This window comes from Rhinichthys klamathensis, unplaced genomic scaffold (assembly GCF_029890125.1).
Source record: "Rhinichthys klamathensis goyatoka isolate OS25496 unplaced genomic scaffold, OSU_Roscu_1.1 h1tg000256l_1, whole genome shotgun sequence".
In the NCBI taxonomy this organism is placed as follows: domain Eukaryota; kingdom Metazoa; phylum Chordata; class Actinopteri; order Cypriniformes; family Leuciscidae; genus Rhinichthys; species Rhinichthys klamathensis.
This window is the reverse complement of record NW_026606778.1, coordinates 1,964,086-1,974,897: the sequence shown is the minus strand read 5'-3', so window position 1 is coordinate 1,974,897 and position 10,812 is coordinate 1,964,086. Positions and strand designations below refer to the sequence as shown.

The window sequence follows — 10,812 nt, the reverse complement described above, 5'->3', positions numbered from 1 at the left end:
ATATGTTTTTTTTTTTTGGTTGTGAAAAAGGTCAAAGACCTCTGAATCAGAAGTAGAGCAACTCTGGTGAAGCACCTGACAGTATTTTGGAGAGTGATAAAGCATCCAAGTACAAATGTGAGAGTTGTGAATGTTTCTGCTCTTCTGACTACTCTTGTAGTTCATACATTTAGCTAAAAGGTTAATGAGCATGTCTGTTGATCGAAAATCATGCATTATTATATTGTGATCATATGGCAAATGTTTTCATTTCAAACTTAAGACAAAAAGCATAGACCATATAGCATATGAGGCATGCCATCCACAACATCAAAATATAAGCTAGATGAGGGAAAACGGCAAGTAGCATTTTTTTTAAAAACATACTTTATTGTATGCATGCCGTCCAGTTGAGAGATGAAGGTGCCTGATTGAATAATTGATGTTAGTGGAATTACAATTATGAAGACAATAAAAAATAAAACATATCTATCCATACTACATCAATTAGCAAAGCATATATTTTTTTTAACATTATCATAGAAAACCAACCCAGAAAAAAACAACAACAATCAATCCTGAAAAGAAGGGTGACAAACAATTAATGACACTAACAATTATTTCGGTAACACTTTACAATAAGGTCTCATTGTTAACATTAGTTTATAAAAAATATAGTTATTCATCGTTTGTCCATGTTAGTTCACAGTGCATTAACTAATGTTAATTAGTTAATGCACTTTAATGCACCTACAATTTTTGATTTTAATAATGTATTAGTAAATGTTGAAATTAACGTTATCTAAGATTAATAAATGTTGTAAAAGTATTGTTCATTCTTTGTTCATCATGTTAACTAATGAAACCTTATTGTAAGAGTATTTTCCTCTGTGTTACAGGACAAAACAAAGCTATCTTAAATCATAATCATTTTAATTATGATTAAAACATACATTATATATATTTTTTAAATCATTCAAGGTTTGTGGACAGGGAACAATCAAAGCAACTGCGATTCCCGAAACCAAAACAACATGAAATGAATACAATGCACAAATATTATTTGCGAAGTGTTATCTTAAATATATTTATCTTAAACACTTATTACTTATCAGTATAATGTCAACAACCATTTGTTAAATGATGCAGTACACCAGAAAAGAATTGTGAAGAAAAATAGTTCAAAGCACAAAAAAAAAAAAAAAAAAAAAACTAAAGACATCATTACAGCAGTTTTCAATAGTTTAACACAAAATGTAAACCCCCTTTAGTCATTTTGAACTCAAGTAATTGTTAAACTCAGTAAAAAAAAAAAAAAAACACTCATTTAAACTCAACAAGATGTGCAAAGTACAGGGTATTCGACATACATGATCTATTTCCCCTCACAGGAATACTCTGCTTTAAGAATTCATTGTTTGGCAAAATTTGAATTCAAGATTGAAGATCAATTGAACGTGAATTATATTTTCATTTGGAATTTTTGTTGATCTAAAAAAAAAAAAAAGCCTGTAAATGGAATTCAAATATATTCATAAAAATTAATTAAAATGTGCTTTTAATAGACTCATGAACACAAATCTAAGGTAAACAATTCGCATCACTAGTACATTTGTACTAGTTTATACATTATACATGTATATTACATTATAAAAGCATTTATTTTTAACTAGAAATTAGTGAGTTACTTATTTGTCTTCTAATTAAAAACAGTTCGGAAATGTCCCTCGAGTCCCTCATTGTTCTCTGTACAAAGTTAAATAGCAAGAAAATGTACCCGGTAACCCTACACAAATGACTCTTCATAGGCCAAAATATACACAAATGTACACAAAATCTCAGTGATATCTGCAGTACAGATGGCAGCTGTATTGTTTCAGGCAAAGATGATTATTGGACTTAATGAGATGTGAGTTGTGAGTTATTCACTATATGGGCAGAGCAATGTTTTCATGTCTGTAAAATAAAAGCTCTGTACTTTGCTGCAATGGTAATTCATATTCTTGAAATATTTAGACATGCAACAAATGTGGAGATCTGGAAATATGCTGTAGTGTTTTGCGAGGGGTCTGTGGTGTTTTCCCTTTCTATATATCATTCTTACTGAATATGTTTCAATTTCAAAATATAAATGTAAACGAAAACTAGTTCAGGGTTGAACTTTCTCTCGTTCAACAAGTGCAACCTGTGACCCTCCCTCTCTTCCTGGTTCCTCACTGATGAGTGCACTCGTCTGGCTTCTCGTTTTGAGGACTGTCCAATGTGCTCTCATTCTTCTGCTCGACTGCCACCTACAGGACAACAGAAGCAAGTGCAAGTGAGTAGTTGAGTAGTAGCAAATGCTTGCCACAAGGAGGCAGTCGATTACAAGGCAAGGAATTTGGGAGTAATAACCTAGTGAAAACGGGAACGACCTAATCTCAGGCATCACCTGTTTCCACGTGCTCATCTCATTTCAATCTGCCCATGACTGACCTCACTGGGGTTCAGACACCTTCTGCCACTGTCCTGCCATGCAGCTATGATGCATTTATCATATGCAGCAAGATGCTTCATCAGCAGGTTTCGCTGTCATTCCAATACGGAGGTTACAGGCAGAGTTTTACATCTTGTTCCTGCCGCCCTGCTGTTTGTTGCGCACCTCTGCTCAGTGATGAATCACTCCCTGTGGCTGCTGAACAGTAATAGGAACAGATGTTTGTAGAAAACAGCTCCAGCCACCTTAATGACATGTTCGGAATGCAGTAGGGAAAACAAGCTCTGGCAGCTGACATAGCAGGTTGCTTGAGGGTGACAACTTGTCTTTCAGTGGCTTTGTCACAAGGGTACATGACATTTAGCTTAGACCCGTCCCGAAGGGTTTGAAAATCCCCACTAAATAACCAGATTAAATTACCGGTTTCCTAAAGTGTGATTTTGAGGGTGAGGACAGGTGTATAAAATCTAACAAGGTATAAACAAAGCTTTATTCACTGCGCTAACACATATTTAGTGGGGAGTGGGTCAGTGGGGTAAGATGTGCCAACCTTTAATCTAGCAAACGTGCTAGATGTGACACTATACACTGTATACAGTATACAGTATTAGAAAGAACCAATCATATATAACTACCTACGATTGAGCACTTTTAAATTATGTTATATATAAAAATACATATTTTATATTTTACACTGATCCTTTATATTAAAACTATTACAAATACTTTAACTAATGCACTGACATATTATAAATAAAATGTATTAATTAATATTAATCTATTTTGTGGCTGGTTAATGAAAATCTGAGTAATCTGGAGCAAAATAAGACATTGGATTGTGCATTAATAAATCACTTTAAAATGTTCATATTTTTATTTAAAAATGCATTAAATTCGTATTATATTTATACTGATTCAAAGTGGCACAGTGTACCCCTAAGGTGTGGAAAGTTTTGTTAGTTTGACTGCTCCTTACACACACACACACACAATTACCTGATAGGAGTAATGTGATTTGTAGGTGATCCATTTCTTCAAGTCAGTTCTGTCCCCCACGGACAGAGAGCGAACGGTGGCTTTGGACGCAGAAGCAGAGGGCATGTCAAACTCAACCTCTACCAGGCACTCAAACTTAGGAGGCACCTCCCAATCTGATCCCAGCTCCAGACGACAGAAGAACGTATGAGGATGTCCCAGTGCTACGAAAAATACCATCCACAACCATATTAATGTAATGTATGCAATATTAAAGCAAATAATTAACGAATGCAAATTACTACAGTACATGGCTTTTTAGATGAAGGACCCGAGCTGCGTAATGTATAATTTATCATTAGCACAGAACTGGCCTCGATTCTGCTAAAATGAACTGAAGATAACTCAAGAAATGTCAGGTGTGCCAGACTTGATGTCAGTGAGGCCATTTATGTTCATCTTGATGGCGACACATATTTGAATATGCAAAAAATACTAATATTCAGTGAATGTTTAAACTTAAACCTAAACATATCCTTTAACATTGCTCTTGTAAAGCTATGGTACGGCTACAGAAGACTATAGCTCATGAGTCATATGAACTACTTTTATGATACTTATATAGTGTTTTTTGTCCTTTTAGGAGCCTGACAGACATTCTTCAAAATATCTCCTTTTATGGTCTATAAAAATTATGTCATACGGGTTTGGAAGGACATGTTGGTGAGTAAATTAACTCTTTTTTTTTAAATTACTTGATACATTACTTCAGAGAACAGAGAGAGAAAGAATTGCACTGAATTGTAAAGCTCAAGGATGTCAAGACAGTGAGTCTGTGAATTAACAGATAATGACAGCTTGAGCTTTGTCTAACCAATCAGATTCATGCAGGGGGAGGGGATCCCTGCTGATGTACTATTGAAAAGCCTAAAGCACTGGCCATTGACAGAAAAAAATACCAGCACTGGCCACAATGCAAACGCTATGACAACAGAAAATCAACAAAAAGGATAAAAGATTATTTCTACACCACCGCACTTGCTTTGAGAGTCAATACTGCATTAGAGGCATGGCTTGGGACCGCAGCATTGTGATTTGGGGGTTTGTGAGGATTTATTCAGCAGCATCAAAACATAAAAAGCATTAATCTACTATCTATACTAATATTCTAATCATGATAATAGAGAAAAACACACTAAAATAAGAGTAGCGTTCTCAAATATTGGCATAATTTCTAATCTTTCATACAGAGCAATGCCAAAAATCATTACACAGTGACAAAATTGTTGGTTCATTTACTGACTTGATTGATCTAACCTCCATCTAATGAAATACAGCTAAAACAAAACAGCTCTAACACAGCTTTGATATTGCATAGGAGTAACAGATGAGAACAAGATCAGTTTAACCTGAAACGTAGAGAGCACATCATGGCTATTCTACGCTACTGCTCAATCTATTTCGATTTTTAGGTCAATAAATTGACAAGAAAAACAACAACAACAACAAAACAGGGAAGAGCATGAGTACTGTCAGTGGTAGCAATTGATTCATTGTGAAAACACAATCATTGTGTGACTTCTCAACTACTTTTTAAACTTCGAAACAACCGAGGATACCTTCCTGCGTTCAAAACTTTTTCAAGGGCCAAGATAATTCCTGTTGTCTCACAATTTGACCCCATAGCTACCTCAAACTCAGACCTAAGTTCTCACCTGAGTTCTTGTCTGGCAGGCGACTGATCCTCCACACCACAGACCTAAAGGCATGTTCGTATTTAGCTGTGCCGATCGTGACCCTCATGGCTGGTTCGGACCCTGATGTGCTGGTTGAACCAAAGCTGGCTCCTTTATTGAATCGAGCCTTCAGGGACTTTTCTCCCGTCACACTCTCCCGCCTAAAGTTCTTTGCCCAAATTTCTGGTATAGGGTAACGGATAGCAACGTTCTCACATGGTATTAAAGTTAAAGGATCCCGATTGGATGTGAACCCCGTTGACATCACCAGCCAGGACTGAACCTCCACTTCCGCACCCCTGACGCAAGCGACTGTTCTCAGGGTGAAGGGAAGGGATTTTTCTGCGAACGCAGTGCGGAAACACAGTAGTTCAAAGCGACGACCAACCGGTGGACTAAACGTAATGGCACGGGACTCTGTGAACTCTAACTGGTCTGCACACTCATGCAGTCGACAATCCCGCAGTTGAATCCAACGTGATGTTGTGTTGGGAATTATGTCATGCCGAGAAACCACCTCTTTACCTTTGACCTGGACATCATTTAGGCCGATACTACAAGGTGGAGATCCATTCAAGAATGCTAGCATGTTCACTCGGCTCAAAACTAGCTGCTCCAAGATACGGCCGTCCCCTTTGGACAGAATCCCATAAAAGTTATCTCTCACCTCCACGTGGACCTCCTCGTCAGTGTAAGTCGTTGGCCAGTTGAGACCTTCTTGATCCACTGAGAGTCCTACAAGCCTCTCTTGCAGAGCATGACGAAAGCTCAAGAAGTCCTGGTAGTTTGTGGTCCCAAGTTTCACCACTTGCTCTCTTACGGGCAAATGAACCACAGTGACCTTGGGCTGGATCTTCCTCTTCTCCTTGTAAACCACATTGTCTAAACTGATGGTATGAACCCGGCCGTTCTCGTCGTAGTTCTGGAGCTTGGGTTCAGATATCTCATGCTGGGAGTTCAGCTGGAACTCTTTGAAGGGCTTTTCCAGCCCTTTCTCATAGAAAAGTTGCAGCTGGCCACTGTTCGTCAATCTGACAAATATTGGTCCCCAATGACGTGAGGACATGATGTTCTTCTTCTCAGGGATGCGCAGGAGCATGGGCCAGCCTTCCTGGGAAGTCATGTGGTCTGGTTCATAGGTGGAATCATCTGAGCAAACTTCATCCACTGAATCATCTGGTAGTGTAGGACTACCGTCATGTTCAGGGTCAGAGATGTGTATATTCTTGAGTTGATCCAGACCATCCAGAGGAAAGCCTGGTGGGACACTATCTTTTCCAAATGCAGAGTCCTTTTGAGCTGAAAAAATCCAAATAGATTCCTTTTTGATATCATCGTCTTGATACTCAAAGAATGGTGAGCTGAAGCTGGACCTATTCGGTGCCTCTGGACACAAGCCAATGCCTTTGGACGTTTTCAGGTCTGTTTTGTCAAAAAAGGCACTGAAAGGGTTAATAGGAGAAGGTTGTAGGTCGGAGAACTCATCATTGAGGAAAGGGTTCTTCTTGTTATAAGGGACACTGTTGTTCGATAGTGTGTTATCAAAGGCAAAGATGGAATTGGTGCCATTAGGGGCCAAGTCCAGGATGCGTCTCTCTGTCATCTGACCAAAAATGGAAGAGGAAATCAAGTTGCTGTTGGCATCCTGCAATGGAGAATTGTTGAGATTATCCAGTTTTATATTAGAAGGTCTCCCTGGAGACTGGATGTCCTCATCATCATCAAAAGTAACCCAACTGGTAAAGTGGTTGGAGGTGACGTATGAATGGCCATTAGTGTGTTGGTTATTTGCTGTACAGTTGAACGAATCCATGGTTATTTCTTCATCCTCTTGGCACACAGAAGAATCTATCAATAAATAAAGAAGACAGAGCTGTTTTAACACTTTCAGATCAAATTTGAGCTCTCTGACATTTAATAATAAATACTTTTATAACAGAAGCATTCTCTCACAGGAATCAACAGAAACGAAGGCACATGTCATATTTATGAGAGGCAGACAATGCAATAAACAAGAAAATGGATGACATCCTTGGTGTTTCCACTGCCCTTTGAGTTTATTTCTGAAACCTATTTCTGAAAAGTCACAATGGTTGGACTATTTAGGTCTAAATAAAGAAAAAAGCTGGAAAGAAAGACATTTCCACTAACAGAAGGGAGACAGCTTCTAATCAACTACGATTCACAAGTACTTATACATACAATCACTCTCTTTTCACATGCTACACATTATTTTCAATACAGATATATTAATATTTCATAACAAGAGGTGTAAGTGACTTTACGAAAAATACATTTTCAGTCTGAGAGTTGTGGTTTTTTTTGCACTAGGACAAAAAAAAATCTTTATAGTTACACCAAGATCACAGATCTTTATAGTTACACCAAGATCAAGAGCTTGCATTACTTTATGAAATTCCCCTATGTAGCTGTGAATAATTTGACTATTTATCACATTACATAAATTATTACCGTTTTTGTTTACCCTAATCCACAATTATTTAATAATTTATAGTAATTCCCAAGCAACAGTTCAACACAGCCTTCATTTTGACTCGGTAAGTACGATTATATGCATTTCAAAAGATTGATTTCACACTAAAAGAGTCATTTTTTTTTTTTAATGTCATGTAAACAAGTTTAATTTAAAAAGGAGACACTGATTATAAATGTACCTTAGGCAAATAAGCATAAATAAGAGTGATAAAAAAAAATGATCATCCATTCATTAATGAATCCTTCTGCTCTCTTGGTACTTTAAAATCAAGCTCAAACTCTTGTCTGTTCCAGTTCTCCAATGCCAAATTAGAGAGAGAGAGTCTTTACCTGTTGCTAGGCACCAGCATTCCCCACCTCAGACCTACTTTCTCTGCCAATGCAACAAAGCACTCAGTGAATGGTCTGTCTCACAGGCTGAAAACTGGCATGACTGCACTATGCAATGAGAGCATATATGCACTCCCAGACTTTGACATGCAAATTCACAAACAGCAATGATATGATCTGAAATTGAATTATAGACCAAATCAAAAGCCACAAACAACCCTTTTTATGATCTGTAATAGAATTATAGAGCAAAATCCATAAACAGCTAATAATGTGTACTTGAATTGTTCAGGCTACCTTTTCCCAGTCTCTTAAAACATTTACTATTTAATGTGAGAGTGTGTGCGCTATGGCTTGTGGCTTTGCTAATCTTCTCATATTAGTTCAACAGGGTTTATCACATTACAAATCTACTCAACTGAAACAGTTCCTATAACAGAAAGTAATAAAAGACTACAATGCACAACATTTGCACACAGAGAAGCAACCACAGACATAAAGAGACCTCAAGACTCAGATCTTGTCAGCCCTGGAGGAAGGAGGTTAAAAGATTATCCCAGCTCAGAAAAAAAATATTCCAGTGAATGCAATGCCCCGAACATGAATACTTATGAACAGAATCTGCACACCTTCAAAGCAAGTTTGTTCATGTTCTTACATGAGCTACATCAAATCAGCCAGAGGGTGAGATACAAATTGTAACCATCAGAAAGGTTCAAGGTCCAACCAACTTCAAGTTAAATTCACACAAAAAAACAAACAAATTGACAATATTATCAATATTTTTCTTCCAACAAAGCTGCAGTTTAATTGCAAAACACACGTAAACTCTGCAAAATTTGTTTTCTTATTCAGTATATATTTTTTTCCAGTAAAATAATAATAATAGTACTATAAACATCCTTAAAACATGACCAATTTGCTTAAGCAAAACTGCTCAAGTTAGTTTACTCCGTTCTACTGAGTAAATCATAAAAAAGCAAAAGCCTGTTGCTAAGCATCAACTTACTGGTATTTCTTCAAACTTCTAACAAATAGAGTGCTGATCCTAAAGCTGTATAAGCTATGCCAAGTGGGATTCCAACAAATACTCGCACCCCGCTTCTTTTTTTAAACAAACTACACAAACTTAAATCTTAAAATACAGAATTGAAAGATGAATGCATGCTTAATCAGCAATAAAAGATGCCCATGTTATATGTTTCTTAAAAGAGGAAGGAAGAATGGTGAAAATCAAAACTCCTATCGCAACAATGTTGATCCAGAAGCATTTATAAGCCAAAGTCATTCAAAACTTTTATACAAACACTCTATGCAAAGCCTGCCACAAAGCAACAGTGCAGGGAAAGAGACTCACCAGTACAGCAGTCAAGAGTCCAGGTGCTAAAGAGAGAAAACAGATGGGACACCGATTGTGAGATTTCACTAAGGCACCAAGCAATAAGAAGCAGGTCACATGACCTCCTCTGTCCGTGGAGTGCCCGCACAGACATGTAGATGCCTGTTGATCTGCCTGCCTCCCTCTCAGGAGGAGTCTGAAGTATTTGACATATAGCTGTCTTTACAGAAACTCTGCCACACCACAACACAGAAATGCAGTCTTTAAAAATACGACTGGTGGGAAACAAGGTCAGAAAGTCACCCGCATTTAGCTCTCTCATGTTTGTCTGTAACCATGTCCATGAATATCCAGATTATGTGTCATATAAAAGAGAAGACATTACCGTATGTGGAAATGTGATGCAGAAACTGACTCATCAATAACATGATGGTGTGCAACAAACAACTATTTTCATACAGCTATAAAATGTGCAAGTCAACCGGCATCTGACTGCAAACTAAGACTTGAGACAAATGGGTGACAGCTTGTGTTTGCCCTGATGTCTTGATCTGCTTTGAGATCGCACAATCCTTTCAGCACTGAGCTACTGACCTTTATTTTGCTGGTTTCAGATCAGTCCTTTTAAACAAACCCAGAGCATTAACAGGGGATTACAGCAGAATTTACTACACCCATTTAAACTGATTATTGTTCACATCAAATACATGTATTGATCTCAAGATTGGCAATCTTACTGTAATATTTCATTTTAAACCCTCAAGCTATTTATTTCAAACAAGTAAAAAAAACTTGAAACTTGCCAAACTATGCTGGTGAGAAGCAGGCAGATCTTTCCAATAATGTGAAATGGAGTGATAGCTGCAGGTGTGAATCACAGGAGGCGAGTGTTTTGCGAGGACATTTGCAGGGGTCAAAGGTCAAAGACGGTGAGGAAGCATGCAAGATTCCCAGCAGGATGTGCTCTTAAACAAGCTGTTGCTCTACTCCATAACCTCTACTGATCAGAGATTAGTTTACTTCTGCTGTTCCCTGTAGAGATTTGTAAACTGACGACAATGTCCTTCTGTGTGGGCTCCACTGGATATGACAAAACCACATACACACAAGGTCTTTCTCTTTCTCTCTTGAGCGCACACACCCAATGCATCTCTATGAACAACACTATTCTTATGTAGCACCGGAAATGGAATAAGAAGGAAATGAAAATGTGCATTGTATATCCTTTATACACTGCACGTCCCATCAGAAAGCTTTCATAAAGACCTGCCTTGCTGCATAAATATTCATATTCACTCGTGTCCGATAGTCTCTCGACTTACAATGACACATTCATAGCTAACTATGTTTCATTCATGAATAAAAGCTGTAAATCACAGACAAAGAATCCCTCTAAAGAAAACGTTTGGCATACAGTGCTTAAAGTACACACAACACAAGCCAAGAACATTCACTAGAAAAATAAAATGTTGATGTGCAAT

General features: G+C 37.6%; 1 protein-coding gene across 3 annotated transcripts in view; it reads right to left on the bottom strand.

The window, feature by feature from the left end:
* Nucleotides 1-1,715: 1,715 nt before the first annotated feature.
* Nucleotides 1,716-10,812, bottom strand: part of ston2 (stonin 2) — a 29,017-nt gene continuing 19,920 nt past the window's right edge. For 2 of the 3 annotated variants that reach the window (XM_056267162.1, XM_056267164.1), the window contains 3 exons: nucleotides 5,146-7,014; nucleotides 3,452-3,654; nucleotides 1,716-2,270 (listed from right to left, as the gene is read on the bottom strand). In XM_056267162.1, coding sequence (XP_056123137.1) covers nucleotides 2,193-2,270; nucleotides 3,452-3,654; nucleotides 5,146-7,014 — 2,150 coding nt within the window. In that variant the 3' untranslated portion in view covers nucleotides 1,716-2,192. Of the gene's footprint in view, nucleotides 2,271-3,451; nucleotides 3,655-5,145; nucleotides 7,015-9,349; nucleotides 9,669-10,812 lie in introns of those variants that run through there. The other variant, XM_056267163.1, reaches the window with a different exon arrangement.